The following is a 20034-nucleotide window of genomic DNA, read 5'->3' on the forward strand; positions in this document are numbered from 1 at the left end:
CTTCACAATATTTAGCTAAACTGTAGGAACATGGACATATTTGTTTGCTTATATTGGCTTATGTAACGTTACTCGGCAATGCGAGACTTGTTGTTCTTGTGTAGGTAATTGGTTAATTTTGACAGCCCCATGCACGTCATATTTGATGATATCTTCCATCTTTAAGGTTTATAAGGTCATGGATGAGTGTAAAGTTTCACTGTCTAGAAAGGTATATTTATTATACCTATTTATATATTTATCATAAGCATATTATGCTTTTCATTCAAATTCCGTGCTTAACTGACATCCATCCTTCACGTGCGGTTGCTAGGATCCACATCCGATCCACTGGAAAGCTTAATTAACGTTCGACTCAACAAAATATCACACTCTGACTTTAAAGTTAGCGTTAACGCTATCAGTCACCTCAAATAGTTGGAACACCGTCCGCTTACTTTACTGTGTGTTATTTTGAAAGTTATGACAGGAAATGTGGTGCTGTATTCTCGCTAGCTTGTGTAGCTTCCAAAGCACACTGTGCTAGCTAGCTAGTACTGTGCTGCTGCTGCTGCCTCCTGCCTGTGGTGGACTGCCTCTTCAGCTGCTACTGCCGCTGCTGGGGACTGTGTCGCACATTTCCCATATATCTGTCGTTTGTCAGCACCTAGTTGCCTTTGGACAAGGACGGTAAGAAATCGACTCCAATTTGGCTTAATTTGAGTTAAAATGAAGTTTTGAGTCCGCAATAGCACCCGAAACGTGTGACGTTAACGTTACGCTAGCTAAGCTTGCGTGTATGCGAAGGTGTTCCTACAAAAAACGAGTAAAAACGGACTTTTCCAGTGTGTAGCAGGCAATTATGTAACGTTAATTTGTTAAGTAACTTCCTTATCTAACGAACTAGTTATGTCTGGTTAATTGAGTATACCATTATTCCTTTATTTCGTAACATCAGTCTTTTGGAGCCATGCTGTCACTTTGGAAATATGAACGATGATAGTATTAATTTATATTCGAATTACTATACTCGTTAAAATATTTTTATTTGAACATAGGAACTTTGGTATTACTCGGTTTGGGAACTCCATAATCCAGCAATTGGTTTTATTTTGACAGTTTAAGCCGGAAGTTTTTTGTTTTTGTTTTTTTACTTGTGAAACTTGAAATTTATCTCACTTTTGGTCCGCATGGTGTCACCTCATCAATGGAGGACGATGCGAGCTAATGAGCTCAGACTTTTGTAAAACGTGATTATTTGTCCAGAAAACCCACAGGATACTCAACAGTATAGCACAGCAACATTTACATTTTCGTTTAACATTTGTTAAGTAAAGGCTCTTATTGAAGGACTTTTCACGCCCCTCTGTCCACCACGTGTGTTACGTAAGCTGTACTGCATTGTGTCATGGCGTAGGTACACAACGTACCCATGTTTAGAGATAGACATGTCTTGGGTCTATCTCCCTCCATGCATTCCCAGATGCACCAATAAATTACATTTTGTGATCAATTTTAAGCCCATCAGCCCTTTGCCAGATGGCCAAGTGACCATGTCCACCTGGCACAATGGGCGTATGACATTGTGCTATCATGCCTGAGATGAACCTGAATGGGACAGTTATTATATGTCATCCACCTAACAGCTGTTTTACTGTTTAACAACAGATGTCAACAGGACGTTTGTACAGACTCTGATGTGAATTCCCTCATGTTTTGTTAATGAGTGATTATGGCAGATATGACTGTACTGCAGCAATCATGATTGTCAGATTAACACGTTCATTTTCCTCCTCTGGCTCTGATTTTCCTCAGGTGAGACGTCCAGCTTTGACTGTAAGAACGAATGTGCCCGAGAGTCTGACACAAGTCTGTTCAATGGCTACCTCAGGCCCCACCTCTTCTGCCTCCATCACTGCCACTGTGCCTGAGGGTTTCCATTATGAAACCAAGTACATTGTGCTCAACTATCTGGGAATGCTGCCTGTTAATAGATCACAGGCACTAACCCCAGCTCAAGGTGACATTTTCTTTTGCTTCTTCGTATAGTTTAGCAGTATCCGATTTAAGGCATTGCTTATATCTCAAATTAAAGTGCAGAAATGACATGTCAATGTGTCCAAAAGAGACACAATTATTGTTAATCATTACTGAAGTGTCAAGGGCACCCTGTTTTAGTGCTCTCGACAGTCTCTTCGTGTGCAGTGTGTGACCCATATTTTAGGGCAGACCTCATACAGCACGTGTGCATTCACACAGCACACAAATAGAGCTGTGTGCACATGCACATTTGGCAGTAACAAAAAATATTCAGGGTGTGTAGGCAGGTTGCCACCTGTTCACCAGCTCAATTTAGCCTTCTCTGACATTGGCACAGAAACACATCCAGAGACTGAAAACTAAATAAATGTCACATTTGTAATTCATGTAGTTACTGTATGTGCTTACTTTTTTGCCATGAAGCTATGGTCACAGCATGTTACTGGTAAAATAACCTTTTGTAATTCTTGATTACAGGGAGAGAAACATCCGACTTGGAAGGTAAGACAGTTTTACAGGAAGACCATTTTAGGTTCCCTCTGTCACAGCAGAGAAAACAAAGCTATCTGGGAAAAAAAGCTCAGGCATTTTTAGCAAGTAATACAGAAGTGAGAAAAAGAAAGAAGGGGGTTTGTCTATATTCCCTGGCCCTTTTTTATAGTTGTGTGCATGCTTAGAATTGGCAGAGATTGTTAGATGAGTGGCTGATCCCTGCTTTCCGCTTGACACGGTCCAATTTCTGACAGCCTGTCATGTGTAATCACCGTAGGATAACTCACACACCAACGAACCAAAGCTAAATAGTTGGCCTGTTAGCTGTCTGGCTGAGTGCTGAAACAGCACCAAGCCCAGGAAAAACCAACAGTGGTCCTCAGGGCGTTGATGTATGAGCTGCAGGGTAACGCAGACAGAATATAAAAAGGGTTGACTGAGTGTCCTTCCTTCCTGTTAAAAACCCCCCGCCAGTATTTGATTTCTGCCTTGAAAACATGAATTGGAAAAATCACATCAGTCAGCTGTTAAATCGACAAAGTATGATACTTCAAAGGTCCTTCGTGTTTCTTTCTATTGGCTGATAGTCCCCAGTTTAGCTGTGCCAAAGGAGTCCACGTTCCATGATAAAAACAAATAGCCAATGTCTTTGGGTAGTGTGTGAACAGGAAGTTCACACACTACCAGGAATGTGTCACACGTGTGTTTTGCATTTGTGTCCGTATTGCGTGGTTCCTTATGCCCCCAGCAGTGCAGACTGAGTCTTGTAAATAGTTTACATAAACATGAACTGTGCATTGGTGCCTTGTATGCACCAGATGAAAGAGCACCACTCTCAACTTTTCTTGTTTGAGTTCAGCAACATCATGCTGAGGAGGTAGTGAATGAATAAGTTGAAAGTAAAGGGTTTTTGGTATTAGCTGCCCTTAAGCCTGCAAACATGGTTCTCCCCTTTCGGGAAAGTTGGTGTTTATACGTGCACAACACCTGCGTGTCTAGTGTCATGTGCTTGCTCATTGACAAAATCTGATCCCATACCTTATTTGATATATTCTTAAATATTTGAGATAATTTATATATAATACAGCTGCACAAAGGGACACTTATCTTGGTTCATATGTCATGTTTCTCTTTCAGGACATGACCAGAATGAGAGAGAAAGGAGCACAATAGTAAAAGCGCATGAGGAGGAGATGAGACAACTGGACGTTGAAATCGCTGCTTGTGAGTGGACACACACACACGCACACGCACGCACGCACGCACAACCAGTTCCAGTGGTTATCTTTCGAATTTTTAATTTTTTTTTTTATATATATATACGATGTAATGTTCAGGTCTCAAGTCTTTGATTTCAAGAAACAACAATGTGTGTTTTTTGTAGACATTTTAGTGCAGATATATATGAACCACAACTATGAAACTTTAAAGCATAGTTTAAATAAATGAAAGAAAACACACAATCAAAAACCTAAATACTGTAAACCCCTCAATTGTAAATTCTCTGGCATTTGTTTTTGCCATTCTTTTGTTCACATTCTTTGTAGACCGTTGGTCTGCCTGTGCAAAGGAATTCAGAGATGAATATTTGTCAATATATAACATGAAACGGATAGACCTAATCACCGTGACACAAAAATCACTTCCAGGTAGACAAATGGCAGTTGATTTGAATCACGGAGTTATGTGAAATCGGCAAACTTGTTTATTTCTGTTGTCACTTTCAGCCCTAACTGTAACGCTTAAAGATATATAGGTAAACATGGAGGTCCAACCTATCTGACGTTTCTGCTGCGCTTATTGTCTGTACTGTTGTTTTGCTGCGTCTTTGATAAACCAATTCTAGCGTTATGAACGGCAACATCTAGATAGATAGATACTTTATTGATCCCCAAGGGGAAATTCAAGGTCCCAGTGGCTTAAAGACATCACACACAACATACACATACATCACAAACCGGATGATAAAATAACAAATCCACATAAATAATATTGACAATAAAAGAAAAGATACTAAATAAAAAATCCACATGAATGTACTATAAGATGTATAAGCATGAGACGCTTGCAGTGATAGGGCGGGGACTGACCCTGTGATGCAGTCTGCATGGTAAGGTGCTCTATGAGAGTGGGTGTTATGGTGGTAGTGCAAATAAGTCCAATAGTGCAAGGATAAAGTCTAGAGACCAGCATTAAATATGGACAATTGATAAAAAGAATGATCCTTTCTAATGACGTATGGTTTGGTGTAAACCCAATTTCTTCGGAGAGGATCCTTTCTCTCCCCGACAACCAACATCCTTGGTCTTTCACTCATTCATGCTACTCAGAGAACTGTAGTTACATAAATTACTCATACGTTTTGGTTATCACCAGTGAATGGGCATTGAATTTATGAAGCAAACCAGCTTACTGGGGTTGCACGATATTGACAAAATGTGATATTGCGATATCTATATTAATTTTGATATTTTTAAACACGTAAAATTACAAAAGTTACGGGAAAACGCATCAAAATAGATTCATAACAAATTAAACAAGTTTTCTTACAACACAAGGTTTATTTCAAATGACGGTCATATTGGACTGGTCCAACATGAATAAATAAATAAGGACCATGTCTACAGAACAGGACATGTTTTACTGGTTGGACAGTATAAAATATATAAAGAGAACAGGACACAACTTTTCTTTCGCTTCTGATTCGTTCCGTTTTGTTGTCTCTATCTATTTCTTCACTAACACTGTCACTCTGTTGAAATATGCACACACGTCACATGGTACGCTCCATAGGGTTTGTCACATAGCGGACCCGTGCGCTGACGTGCACTATCATGTGCAAGTGGCACGGTAACTGGCCAATGAAACATGATCATTATAGCATTTCAAGCGGGCTCTAAATCAAACATAACTAAGCCACACAGCCAACGGACGGGACGCAGCGCTCCACAAAATGAACAAAATATTGCATACTTATCGCGACACTTTCGATATAATATTGCGCAATGTGATATCGCGATAACGATATTAAGTCAATATATCTTGCACCCCTACACCTTACGTTGATGCACTGTCTGTTTGAGATTTCATTCTCCTGTGGTCTGTGTGTTTGCATCCTTTTCCACAACAGGCTTTGACCGGCACACTTCGCTGGTGTTTAATCCGGCCATCCCAGAAACCTCGATTGAAGACTGCCTTGTTGCAATGGGAGACCGGCTGGCCGCGGAGCTTGACACACACCTGGCAGCAGCCGTGTACACACTCCTCGCAGGGTCAGTTTGCAACTCTCCGACTTTCATGAGACATTTTAGTTCTCATGGCAGTACTGGTGTAGATTAACAGCATCACTGCTCTGACTTAGGATACATGCTTTCCTTGACTGCTTCCAAATTGTGGAAGACTTATATTTCACGTGAAAACAAAGTGTGTGTGTGTGTGTGTGTGTGTGGGGGGGGGGCAGTGCAGCAGCTATTCAATACTGATTGCCATTTTCCTCACTGCACTATTTTCACACTTTACAGTGGGAGGTGTGTGTGTGTGTGTGTGTGTGTGTGTGTGTGTGTGTGTGTGTGTGTGTGTGTGTACTGTCCACAGCGTGAGAGTTACAATCTCAAAGGAATGACAAAGTCAATGTTGATAAACGGCTTCTTAGTTCATTTTCTTCTTGGTGAACTCTTGAACTTTAACAGTGAGAGGAAAAGGGCTTTGTTGAATGAAATTGATTGAAAGGCTCGCATTTACCTCTTGCATGTATATAGATGGAACACAATAACAGGCACACACAGATTTCGCTTGAATTTGACTTAATACTTTCTGTCACACACACACATATAAACTAGGGGTGGGAAAAATAATCGATTCTTAGATGCATCGCGATTCTCTCTAGAACGATTCGATTCTGATAAGTTAATAATCGATTTAAAAATGTGTTGATTTTGATTTAAGTTACTGTCTCCAGACAAGTACAAATCAGAAAACTGAGTGACTGACACATGATGGGATAATGGACATCAACTTAGAGTTTAGGCAAGAGTGCAGAAAAAACAAAAATGGCCAAAAGGAGAAAAAAAATAAGACATACATAAAATAATTAGGCAAAACACATCTAGGCTGTTCATCTACTTTATCACATGACATCTGACCACCTCATGTTTCATGTTCTAAGAAGCCAATTCTCCACCATTAAACATGACTGGGCCTCTGACATGGAAGATTACTGGGAGAGAAGGGGACTTCCACAGCATGTTTAAGGCTTAAGCATGGAACGACTACACAATAAAAACCTCCCAGTAGACAAAACATTTCATTAAAACTTGTGTGTGACAAATACTGTATGTCAAAATCTAAGCTTTGTCTAGCTGATATGTCACGCATGGAAATGTACATAAAAAAATTGTTGCATCGATAATCGGTTTAGAATCAAATCGTTGGCCTCTGAATTGAAATCAAATCGTGAGGTGCCAGTCAATTCCCATCCCTAATATAAACATAACACTTCTATTTTTCTAACCAGACAGTTTTGATAATCCAGGAATTATTGGGAAAGGTATTGTCACACCAGGTCAATCTTAACCCGACTGTTTATTTGCGCCGTGCTGGAAATACTGTATGTACTAGCCAAAGTGCCATGTATCGACTGCACACAGATGATAAAAATGCAAACAAACTATTGTAGATTGAATGAATCTAAGTGAGTTGAACGTAAGTGACACTTACCGACAGATAAGACTGTGGTTGTACTGGGCAACTTCCAACTGTCTAACCAAGACCATTCACACACAGGGAACTACCCCAGAGAGTATAAAGTGGCTTTTTGGGCTTGCTCCTTGGATATACGATCATGTTAAAAAAATGAAGAAAACTAAGGCACACATTTGCAACTATAGTAAAAGTTTTAGTTCTAAACGTGGCTGACATCCACTAACCCGTTTATAGTATATAGTATATAGCACATAATATAAAAAAAATCGATTCCAGGTGTGTGAATTTGACCCAGGAGGAAGGTGTGGCTTCACAAATCATCACTGGCACACGGGATCACTCAAAAAACGTTGTGAGTACCAACCCTACATCGATCTGACTTCATGAAAGCAGATAATAACAGAAATCATGGATATACACAGAAAGAATGCAGCAAATTCAAGAGAAGTAGTAAGCCCCAGACAACACAAACACACTTTCTGTCTGCCCACTTTTGAAGTCCAAACCTGGATAAGTTAGAAGGCAAATCTAGTCTTTACGACCAAATATGTTTTTGTTTTTTTTTTTTTAGCAGCTCTTGGCAGGTGGACAAAAAAGTTAATGTGGGATACAGGGTTTGTGGTGGCTTCTTAGAATAATTCTAGGTCATTTCAACAGCGATATGTAGTCCTTATGTTTAATACCATTGATTATGTCATATGTGTTTCAGGCCTCTGGACTACCAGAGTTTCAGAGACGCAACACGGGATCTCTCAACACACACACAGGGAGGCTGGAGCAATGTGAGTCAGCCATGACTTTGATCATGAACATTCAGTCTGCCCACTATTGCCGTTTACCGGTGTCCTCTTAATGTCTCTTTGTGTCCCCACTGCTTTTCTGCTCCCCCTTTAACTTCTTCTCCTCTCTCCCAGGTGCTAGTACCTTTGGTGCTGCTCCAGGCTCTACAAAGCGAGGGCCAGTCACTGACAACTCTGTTGCATCTGGGGGTGCGCTACCTAGAGGAGGATGAAGCTGGCTACATCATCCAGCAAGGGGGATGGGTGAGTTTTTAAGCATGCGATGGAGGAAATCCATTATATGTTTACCCCTATATTTTAAACTTCACCTGGAATTAAAAATAGTTTTTGTAGTGTGCATATTTAGATGAAAAAATGCTTGCACCATGCTCAAATAATAAATGGATGTACAGAACTCAAAATAGCCAGGTGAGGGCATCAGTGAGCTGACCTGTACAGATGTTTCATACCCCAGAGTCCCTGCCCCTCTTCTTTTCTGTGATCTACTACCATATTAACATACACATGATTAAAATGTACATCATACTGCAATAAGTATACATGACAATAAATCCTCATCAGACAATCTACATAAAAACACAGTATTTAAGTGTAATCACTGCTATTTCTTTTGCAGTATAATACCAACCTTTTTTTTTTTTAAGATTTTTTTGGGGGCATTTTAGGCCTTAATTTGATAGGACAGCTGAAAACATGAAAGGAGTGAGATAGGGGGAATGACATGCAGAAAAGGGCCGCAGATCCCGAACCCGCGGCCGCAGCAGCAGCCCCATAATAACTACATTTAAAACACAACCAGCCGCCCCCATCCTCCTATTAGTCAGGAGTCAAATGCTTTACGTAATCTACTTACAACTTAAACATCCATCTGTTGACACACATATATTTAATCATAGTTCAGACCAAAAAATGTGATCGTATTTCTGTTACGCAATATGATGCATTTTCTCATAAGGAAACATGATTCAGGGTTTAAAGTGCTCATATTATGCTTTTTGGCTTTTCCCCTTTCCTTTATTGTGTTATAGATCTTTTTTGTGCATGTTATAGGTTTACAAAGTGAAAAAGCCCAAAGTCCCCCCCAAAGGGACTTACCATCTCCAACAGAAAACACTGTTCACAAACTGCTCCAAACAGCTCTATTGTAGTCCAGCCTTTACTTCAGAGACAAACTGACTGGCTAGTAGTCCTTACCTAGCTACTGCGCATGTGCGACTCCCAACAAAGATGGAACAGAAGTGAGATGTCTCACTCTGTAGCTAAAACAGAGAGCTCAACACACAGGGTGAAAAGAGGAGCTGCAGCAATGTGCAGTACAACAAATATATGGTGTTTTTTGAAAATTAAACCATGTAAACCTATTCTGGTACAGCCTCTAAATATAATTATGAACCTGAAAATAAGCATAATATGACCACTTTAAAGTACTCCGGTCTGGTGCCGGATTTCCGGCGTATGACTATTTTAGATAAATACGAGTTCAAGCCAAAGTAGGGCGGGTTTTTGCTGAAAAGCGTGAGTGCGGTGTTGCCTCCGTGGTAACGCGGCTAAAAAAAAGTGAGGCAATGTTTATCAAACCAGGAGCATGTAGATAGAGCTTTAGTTGAGAAAGGAGTTAAAAACAAATGGCGTTGGGCATGAATAGAGGACAAGAGGAACAGGGTGGAGACGGGGAAGGACGATAATGTACGGCAGCAGCAGTAGGTAAGTGCTTGCTAGTCATTAGATGCTAGTCACGAGTACGTTACCGGCAACGACGGCTACCGCTGCAACATCGACTTCGCTGACCGACCGTTTTTGTGATTGAAAACAACATGTGTATGCACGTTCATAGCGGAACTCGATTTGTCGTTCATGATGGCCCAGCCACTGTGTAAAAAGCTATCTGAAGACCAAACTGCCTTGACAAAGCTGTCTGTGTGGAATCAGCATGGCAGGTATTTAAACACACATGGCCTTGTCCCAGACAAAATGCGACGTTTTCAATATTTATACACGAAGCGACTAATCTCAACATGGACAAAATCATTAATGTATTTGTTCGCTTTTTGATTGATGACCTGGCCAAAGTATCAGCCCAATATCTCACAAGTTTTGTTTCCATAATGACTCACTGTAAGATTTTGATATTATGATTGCAATTTGTAATCTACATTGACTCTTAATTTAAAATATGGTTGGAAGAAGTAAAAATGGATTCAAAACAAAACTTTCCTTTTTTAAAAATTATGACTTTTATTATTGTGAAATGTAAGGACTTCAACTGTTTTGCCAGTCAAAGTCACTTTAATCCGTGTCTATTGAAACATTAAACTGTGACATTCCTCAGATGAGAACACCCTGATATAAAGCAACTCCAGTGTAGTGCTCACTCACGCAAATGAGGGGATAGCAAGAATATGTCTTGCCGACTCGCCATAGGATTGATATGATACTCACACCTTTCCTGTTTTCGAAGTATTATAGACATAATGTATTATAGACATAATATATTATAGACGTTTGTTGTGTTGTAGATTGCTAGATTTAGCTTCTTTTTTTCTGTGATAATATTGCAGAGCGTTTTGTTTTCCAGTGTTGTAATAAGTGGAACACTGCGTCACAGATGGCTCCCTAGGAATAAGGTCATGCTGATGAAGGGTCACATGACTCGACACGTTAACCACTGCTCGGGTCGCCATTACCTCGTGTCATGATGCTCTGCCCGCTTTTGTGCCGTGTAACGTGAACATAATGCACCGGCTCCAAACAAAGCGACATTCTTGCTCCGCGTTATGTCACAGGGGATGAACGGATGATAGGCTGGGGCAGGATCAGCAATGGAGAGACGGAGCGGGGGGAGAAGGAGGAGAGAGGGATTGCATGAAGAGACTGATGATAGGAGGGGAGGGAATACAGAGGAGGGAGGGGTGAGAGATGAGGGACAAAGAGGATGGGCATGGTGAGCAAGTGAGAGCAAAGTGAAATCTCCATTAGTTTGACAGCTGCATGCATGCACGCTTCTCCTTCTCCATCCACTCCATCACTAGGACTGTCTGTTGTTTATTCGAGTGACCCGGGGGTTCCAAGACTTCACATTGAGGTAGGATGTTTTACTCGGGATGTTGAAGCAACCACAGAGTGAGCTCACTGGTCTGGATGCACGCGTGTGTGAGAATGTTTACTCTCAAAAAGAGTGACTGTGCAGCAGTGAAAAACTAGTGGCAGCTGAATAGGTCTCTCCTATCTCGCAATATTTCCATGTTTTTGTCATTGTTGAGTGGTTGCATGTAAACATATTGTATGGATTGACGTTTTTTTTTTTTTTATATATATATAAATGTGAGCGAAAAGAAAATATAACACTGCTAATTGCTACTAAATGGGGAACATCAAGTACTTTTTATATTAGAGGAGATGGAGAGCAGGAACATTTTCGTAATCATATTTATCTCATTTATTTATGAATCCGTTCCCGCATTTATTTTGTTGAAACGACACAAAACAATCTTAAACGCACAGATTAGTACGGGTCACTTTCTGGTGAAGTTGTTACAGTAGGTTTGGGTGCCTCTTGTAATGCCTTTTGTTAGTTACATCAGAGTACAATAAGGATTATTATGACCCCAATGTGATGTACACTTGATTTGGCAGGAACAAAACCAGCAGCCCTCAGACAGGGCACAGCCAGGGATGGGTAGCAGGAGGAGGAGGAGGAGGAGGCCATGATTAGAGAGGGACAAGGGGGGAGATAAAAACGGTCGACATGGTGAAAGAAATCCTGCAATAAAGGAGATATACTACAAGCTGTAAACTGGAGAGTAGAATGAGTTGGTTGTAGTTGGGTGGCTGTACCCCCACCATCCTCTCTTTGTTTGTCTGTAACAGTTTGTTCACAGCCAGTCTCCTGTCTGTCAGTCTGTAATGCTTGCGTGCTGTTGTCGGTCTTTCCTCCTGAGTAATCAGACTATTGTCCTTCAGTGATGTCTGACGGTGAAAACTGCTGCCTGGGAACTGAGTGCGCGCAACAGCCATTTCATATTACTGTCTGTCCATGTGAGTGTGATGTAATATGACTCCTGAGGTTGAAAAGTGGCACACTGACAATTGCACCTGTCCTCTTAACGAAGAGAAACGATTAATAAAGTCATACATTATTTTACTGCATACTTTACATGTGATGGTAAATTGATAGTCAAAGCAGCATACCTTAAAAGGCAATAAAGCAACTTGTACAGGCCCTCGGTTTTACATTGGCAATAGCTGCTGCTGCTTAGAAGTGGTGATGTTGTAGTGACGATATTTTAAGGATAAGGTGCAGTCAGGGTTCCAGCCTGAGTCGTGTCAGGGCATGTCACCCAGCACCCTGCACATTGTAAAGTGCTCCCCCTATGTTATGTCACCCCCCTCGCACACCCCAGGATGAAATAATGTGCATCGCTGTGCCACTGCATTGATTAGACTAGAGTGTCTGTGCAAGCTCAGGAAACTCCCAAAATAAATCTCATAATCCTCTAAAAACAGCATCACCAGGGGCTTGACTGGCCCACTTGTAGCTTGCTAAATAACTTGTACAGCAGCAGCACACAGGCTGACTGCCAAGGTTGAAACAGGGCACCCATCCATCTTCTGTCCTTTCGACTATCCATCAGTATCACTGCTGCCCCAGCACTGTTAATGGGGACGGGCCAAAAACCAATATTTACTGATGCAAATTGTGTAGCTGCACATAACAGCAGACTGTTTTAAAAATGAGTGTTGCCCAAGCCTCTCCCAAAGATGCAAGGTTTCATAAACTCATTCAGTCCTCAACTTGTCTGGGCTTCTGTATGGAACCTAAGGTAATAATAGTGTGTCCAAACATGATTATATAATACAAATCAATGCTAAGAATGTATTTGCTTTTCCATTGTGGGAGGTAGGTAAATTTAATAAATAGTCTGTTTGGTTCACATACATTTGTGGGAAAAACGCTGAGATTGGTTGTCAGTATTCTTCTGGGTTGATGGAGACGTGGGCATTCACAAGTTGAAGTGTATAGCATATAGTTACTGTAGGTATTTAAAACATGAAATGAAATGATCTGTGGTAGTTATGATGAAAATACTTCCTTGGGTGAGGTATTCAATTTTGAATGCATCTCGGTGTGAAAGAGCACTGGCCTCAGCCTGCGTAGCCATTCTGGATGGTGATAAATGACCAACATAGGGTGCAATTAGATGCTGACGAGCAGTCTAGCAGTCCCTCTTTGTCAGCTGCTGTGTGACCTCTTGCAGCGCTTGTCTGTTAGGGACAGTGATGACATAATCCTCATAAATGTCAAGAGTACATATGAGACAGTGAATATTACATGAAAATAATCCCTGAAAGTGAAAGTCATTGCTTTGCATTATCATTCAAAAAACTGTAAACAACCTGTTTGCTGTTTTGTATTCTTGTGGGTTTGACATTTTGTTGGAAAGTATGCCTTTTCTAACATCTCAGAGCTAATGTTTGGTTTTGCAAGTGGATGCAGCATGTTGACCGTATGTGGCAATGTAGCAAGTACTCTTAATGGCAACAATTTGGCAGCGACTTCTTCTCCCAGAAACGGTGTGTTTAGAGATATTTTCAGATTCAGTGTTAATTGTCAGAGCAGGGCAGTGTTACAGTGAAGCACTAGCAGCTCAGTGAGAAGGAAAAGGTAGAGCCTGGGCAGGTCGACTAGGTAGGCTCTACAGCAGGAATGTGAACTTGTTTGATATAGTTTGCCTTAAGGTGAGGAGAACTGTGGAACACGCCTCTCGACAGAACATTCTCACACTAACGAACGTTAGTGTGCGTTTCCTAGCTTCAGCCGGGCGGGAGGACAACATGGAGCATTAAGGAAATAACAGCACATTCAAAGTGGATTGTCTCCTCAGGTGTGTGTTTTGCATTATTTATGCTTTGTTAAATTGTTGGCGCATATTTAAAAGTTGTTTGCAAGAATTGTTCATACATTTAGTTTGTTCATGAATCCTATGTTAAGTTTTATTATTATTCATCACTATGAATCTAGCTTTGGACTTGACCTGGTTAGATGGCGCGTTTGACCTATAGGTGCTTGTGCTCGTCGGGTTGGGACACCCAGTTGGTATTCTTTATTGACAATCTACCGTGGCACTCGGCGTAACCTCCTTTTGAGGTTTACCGTCGGTTTAAATTTGAGATCAGTGAGGATTTTGTAGAGGCAGGAGCTTGAAACGTACTGTAAATGCAGAAGGATTGATAGTTAACGTTCCTGAATACCATCAGCAACGTTTTGCTGTGGACTTTGGACCACATGGCATCCCTGTCCTGTTCTGTCCAGCTGATGGCGAGCCTGTAACCTGAGGGTGAAACCCTCTTGCTCTCCCACATGCAAATCAGCTTATGGAGAAAGCAAACGTCGGATAACGATGGAACGCTGTTAGATTTAATCTCTTTCCTGCCTCCCTGGATGCAGCTGTCGTCGCATCCCCCAAAAGTCCTTTTAAGGAAAATATCCTTCACAGCTTCACCATGTCATATTTACATACGTAGGTCATTAATAGTTTACCTACTGTATGCTTGCTGGGAATTTAAATGGTGTGTGGATCAGATGCAAATTGGCAGTCAGGGACACTGTGAAGAACACAATACCATATTATCATTTCTTCAAATGAGATAGTTGCCAGGCGCCCGGATAGCTCAGTTGGTAGAGCGGGTGCCCATATATAGAGGTTTACTCCTGGACGCAGCGGGCACGGGTTTGACTCTGACCTGCGTCTCTTTGCTGCATGTCATTCCCCCTCTTTCTCCCCTTTCATGTCTTCAGCTGTCCTGTCAATAAAGGCCTAAAAATTCCCAAAAATTATCTTTAAATAAATAAATAAAAAAAATGAGTTGCCTTGGGAGCTGTCAGAACCTCTCTGTCTGCTGCACTCACACAAACAAACACCGCTGTGCCCGCTGTCTGTTTAAATCTTGTCCGTTTAGGTCACACCTATGGGATATTCTTTTTAACCAAATACCTGCAAATCTAATGACATTCCCATCAGCCTTAGCTGCACTTTGTATTGCGCACTAAGCAGCAAATGTTAGCACGCTTCACTTTATACCTGCTATAATCAGCATGTCGTCATTGTCACTGTGAGCAGCCTGTTAGCATGCTTAAGTAAGCGTTTAGCTCAAAGCACTGCTAGGCCTAAGCACAGCCTGACACCGCAGCTAGCATGGCTCGTAGTCTTGTTGGAACAGCATTAAGTAGGATATGAACTGAAGAGACATGGTTTGTTCATAATGTTTGTGCTCTGGTGCAGTGAGTTATATTGCATTGTTCTGACATAAGATGGGGATGTGCACGAGTCCAAAGTTAAGACCTGTTCAAACCTAGACTTGCAGGGCTGTTGTGTGGGCAGTGTTAGATTTTGCTGCTGGATAATGTGAGAGGATAAAACTCAAATTTCAAGGTGCAGCAAACTGCCACCCACAACAGCATATGAATGAATCCACTGTTTTCAACGTATGCCCTCAAGACACTAAGCATGTCAGTGTGTATCGTGTTCCTTTGTGCTCAGTGTAAACACTTAATGGCCTATTTCTGAGCCACATGCTGTATATTAGGGCTGGGCGATATGGAGAAAATCAAATATCACAATATTTTTTACCAAAGATATCGATACCGCAACGATATTGTAGTGTTGACTATTGGTGCTTTCACGAAATATTTACACAATGAGATTTTTGATAAATAATCATCAGTAATGTGGATATAATGACTAAGTGGGTAAAGGCAAATAATAAAAAAATGTAAACAGTTACAACAGTCTGGTAAGTTCAGAAAATGACATTACTTTACTGTAATGCAGTCTTTAAAACCAGGAAAAGACAACACTTATGCCATATTACAATATCCAAAATCTAAGTCGCTATCTAATCTCATATCGATATAATATCGATATATTGCCCAGCTCTACTGTATATTCTGCATCACATCACTGCACACTCAGCAAAATGGAAAGATATGGCTGGTATGGTCAGTCTCAGATATTAGTTTGTTCCTTGCAGTTATGTCAAATGCTGACATGAAAAACCAGCTTTGGCAAAAAAGTTCAACTTTTTTAATATTTTGGGGTCAAATGTGTATTTAGTTCAGCAGACATTTGGTTTATTTAAACATAGTTTGCTTCAGCAAGCTGACCTCTGTGCCAGTGACTCATAGCCACGAGATCATATGATGTGTGTGCGTTACATAACAGGAGAGCTTTGCAGATGGCCCCACATCTATTGTTGATAAATAGCTGCGTACCACTAGGTGGCACACAAGGCTAACTTAACCCTTGTGTTGTCTTCCCTTCAACCTTCTACACATTTTCAGCGCTTATTTCTACGTCCCATATTTTCTGATATAAAACAAAAATTTAAAACGGGTCAATGTGACCCGAGGTCAACACAACAGTGTAAAGCAGTGCAGTGTTATTCGGTATTTACTGTAGACTTCTGCACTTGAAAGTGCCAGTTCAAAAGTTATTTCAGTGTTCACCAAGTGTTTTGCAGCACTATCTAATCTGAATAAGAATTAGGGTGAAATAATTCTTCCATCATGTTGCACCCAAAGAGCAAACTCATTATACAAGATCATACATTTAACATTTCACTTGAATCTATTGCTCAAAATTCTTCACCTATTTTCTTATCTGCAGAATGTTGATACCATCTCTGTCTCTGTCCGTCTACCACAGGGTGAAATATTCAGCCTCGAGCCAGAGGAGGAGCGCGGTGTGACCATTGCTGAAGACAGCAACGACATTTACATCCTCCCTGACCAGCTCAGCCCCCCCTCCTCGCTGCTCTGCACTGGAGACAACAACAGCAGTGAGCAGAGCTCCTGGCAGACCGAAAGCTTACCCGTGTCTCTGGCCGGCCACGAGTCTTGGGCACAGGTTGGTGCGATGGACCCCGAAGACGTCAAGAGCCTGGACAGCAATGAGGGCGTGGCCCTGGCCGAGGAGCGCAGCGAAAACAACTCCTCGAACTCGGACATTGTCCACGTTGAGCGCGAAGATGCTGAGCTGCTGGAGGAAGGAGGGGAAGTCGGAGCAATAGAGGAAAGCATGATGAGTGTTTTAGGCACAGAGAGCGAGCTAGCCGAGCTTAGGGAAGAATTCAGGGACCAGTCTCCACCTGTTCCAGTGTCAGCCGAGGCAGACTCCACAGCCCCGGCCTCCCTGCTTTCACTAGAGGAGCCAGTTGTAATAGAGACGCCTGCAAGCTTGTCGGCGGAGCCTTCCCTCCTCTCCTTAGAACCCGAGCTGCCTCCCCCGGTCCCTGAAGCTGCTGCTCCCCCTCCTTCTGAGCCAGAACCTGCAGCACCTTTATCTGTTCCTGCAGTTGAACCAGAGCCTGAGCCAGAACCAGAACCAGCTTCCCCCACCGCCCCAGTGCCTGCTGAGGTGGCACCACCATCTCTAGCCAAGGAAACCCCGGCAGATCCTGAAGCCACCTCAGAACCAGCTCCTGAACCAGAACAGGAGCCGGAGCCCGTCACAGTGCCTCCCGAGCCAGAGACTGTGGCAGAGCCAGAGGCCCCGTCTGCTGCAGCCCTTGTCCTAGAGGCTGCAGTGGCCCCTGTAGAATCCCCGGCTGAGGAGCCCCCAGTGCAGCCGAAGCCAGAACCAGAGCTCCCAGTGCTGCTTTATGGAGGTGCTGCACTGGTGGTCCTCGCTGCTGTAATGGCATACGGTGCCGTAAACTACAGGAGGCATTAGAAAATCTTTCTCAGGGGGGAGGAGAATGCAAATTACAAGATGTTAAGGTAGGAATAAATGTATTGTGTTGGATTTATTAAACAAGGCTGTTTTTTGCAATGCTTCTGAAGGTTTCAAATCTGTGAAAAAGCCCCCCAGCAAACCAAAATCTCCCCTTGGCTCATCCACAACCTTACTGCTGGGAGTCCTGGCTGCTCCACTGCACCAGGAGCAAACACTCCACTGGTCCCTTTATTTTTGATTTTGCTCTCTTACCTTTTTGGGTTAACTCACACTTTTGTGTTGAAATTCTCAAGACTCCAGCCCTTTGTCCCTTAGATTGGAAAGTTTGTGGACTTTTATCCCTCTTCTGCCAGTTTCACTTTCTGTTGTCTCTGGCTCACTGTTAGGATTGTTTTGTATCATTTTTGAGTCCGCTTATCTACATGGAAAATTTTGCTGACGACACTCCTTAGCTAAGTAAACCTCAAAGCTCACTCTACTGTTGTTGTGGGACTCAAGGTTTTCTAGCTTTCTCTCTTTCTATGCAGCAAAGTGGCATTTACTTAGATTTCCCCCTCTAACTGTGATGAGTTATTCCGATTCTTTCTCTGAGTAGCAAACCAAATGTATGATGCCGGTATGGAAAAAAAAAAAAAAAAAACATCAGTTTGATTTTACGTGTAACTGTGAAACCACTTCTGACAGAACGGACATTAGGTTAGAATTATGTTCCATCTTTCTATATTGCACAAGGCATTTGTATCACTTCACATGCAGCATATTTTAGCTTTTGTGTATTGAAACATTAAAGGCTTTTGCCCAAGAATGGATAAAAGTATTTAAATGTGTCCTAAGGTACAGTACTGCTGCTGCATTTGTGGAAATAACATCAATCATGCATATAAATCTGAATATACTGTGAATTTCCAAAAGGCTGTTAAAAACGCGAGTAACAGTGTATTTATTCTTGTTGCAATGGATTTTCCTATTGTATTCCTACAGTATAAGGTGTCATGCAGTACTTTGAAAGATACCCGAGTCTTTGTGTACACTGAACTACATTTGGTTTGCATTAGCTAAAAAAGGAAAATGTCAGCCACTGCTTGTATTTACCAAGCAGTGGCTATCTGGAGCAGTATTACTCCAGATAGGGGGAGTAGCAGGAATGTGACTGCAGTACATACATTTAGTCATCTGTTTAACTGTTCATCTGTTCTACTCACTTCCTCAGTCAAAACCACATTTAGTCTGCAGTTTCTTCCCTGGCTTTACTGCCAGTTGTATTTAGTCCCCAGTTAAGAATACAGCGCAAAATACTGCTACTGCTCCTCTGCTCATGACTGACTCATGGCACAACTTTCCAGTGACTGATTGTCCTGTAACGATTTCTCGAATATGATAACTCTGTACCTCCCTGAGAAGAATCAGCCGTTCTTCAACGACAAATCAAAACAGCATCAACGTGTTAGTATGGTTTCACATATGCATAGAAAATGCTGCTATAAATATTTGGTTTTGAAGTACCATTCAACCTCTTGTGTTGCTATGAAATATTGTTGCATGAATATCACCCGGCTACGGATATTGGAGCAGTTATTAGTGAGCAAATATTAAGTACAACGTAGGAGTTCTGAAACGGACACTAAACCGTATAGTGGAATGTCCCCCGGCGTCCCACCCACCTACATTCAATAGCCGCTTTCCGACCGGAGGGATTTTTGCAGTTCCTAGAACATGACTTTCCTAGAACCCTTTTTTTCTCCTGTTCTGATTGGACCAATTTGGCGATTATTAAGTTCCTCTGGCCGCAGTTCCTGTAACTCCTTCAGCTCCTACTTCCGCATAGTGGTGGTTAGATTGCTGTGATTATAATAACAAAAGGTCAGTTCCTATGGCCACTTGGCCAGTGTGAATGCAAATGGAAAAACCGTTTTTCGGGGAGAGTAGTTAGTAGAACTGTTTAGAAGTGGACTGTTCCTATAACTACGTTCTATAACTACTTGATCGGGAAGAGGCTATTGTTGACTAAATTAGTTCTCCTACCCTTTAAGAACTGATGTCAATAAGTGCTTCATTGACAGCAGGTGACAAATTATGTTTTGTCCTCAGTGCTGCCGCACCACTAACATATTTCTCTGAGAATTCGGGGATATTCTAAGTTTTATCACTATGAAAATTCATGAATGGTTGTTAAAACACGGTATTGAACAGAAACCATTTTCTCTGATACAGAAAGGATGTTTCCATGTATTTCAGTCTGTGTTACATAGTAATCCTCATGGACTGAGACTCCTAAACATGACACTTTGTAC

General features: G+C 41.7%; 1 protein-coding gene and 1 long non-coding RNA gene across 4 annotated transcripts; one reads left to right on the forward strand and one right to left on the reverse strand.

Annotated features, from left to right (window-relative positions):
- Positions 1-322: 322 nt before the first annotated feature.
- On the forward strand, positions 323-18366 carry bcl2l13 (BCL2 like 13). 3 transcript variants are annotated; one of them, XM_031285470.2, is made up of 8 exons: positions 323-669; positions 1795-1999; positions 2497-2520; positions 3649-3735; positions 5627-5783; positions 7922-7994; positions 8127-8255; positions 16715-18366. In XM_031285470.2, the coding sequence occupies exons 2-8, from the start codon at positions 1858-1860 to the stop codon at positions 17738-17740; spliced, it is 1638 nt and encodes a 545-aa protein (XP_031141330.1). In that variant the 5' UTR covers positions 323-669; positions 1795-1857; the 3' UTR covers positions 17741-18366. The 3 variants fall into 3 exon arrangements, with proteins under 3 accessions (XP_031141330.1, XP_031141331.1, XP_031141332.1); XM_031285471.2 differs by having other exon boundaries at positions 5642-5783; XM_031285472.2 differs by lacking the exon at positions 2497-2520.
- On the reverse strand, positions 18063-18739 carry LOC118495440. Its single transcript, XR_004897856.1, has 2 exons — positions 18668-18739; positions 18063-18629 (listed from the first exon to the last, which is right to left on the reverse strand). It is a non-coding gene; the product is annotated as an uncharacterized LOC118495440 (long non-coding RNA).
- Between the last annotated feature and the right edge of the window lie 1295 nt (positions 18740-20034).

This window comes from Sander lucioperca, chromosome 7 (assembly GCF_008315115.2).
Source record: "Sander lucioperca isolate FBNREF2018 chromosome 7, SLUC_FBN_1.2, whole genome shotgun sequence".
NCBI lineage: Eukaryota > Metazoa > Chordata > Actinopteri > Perciformes > Percidae > Sander > Sander lucioperca.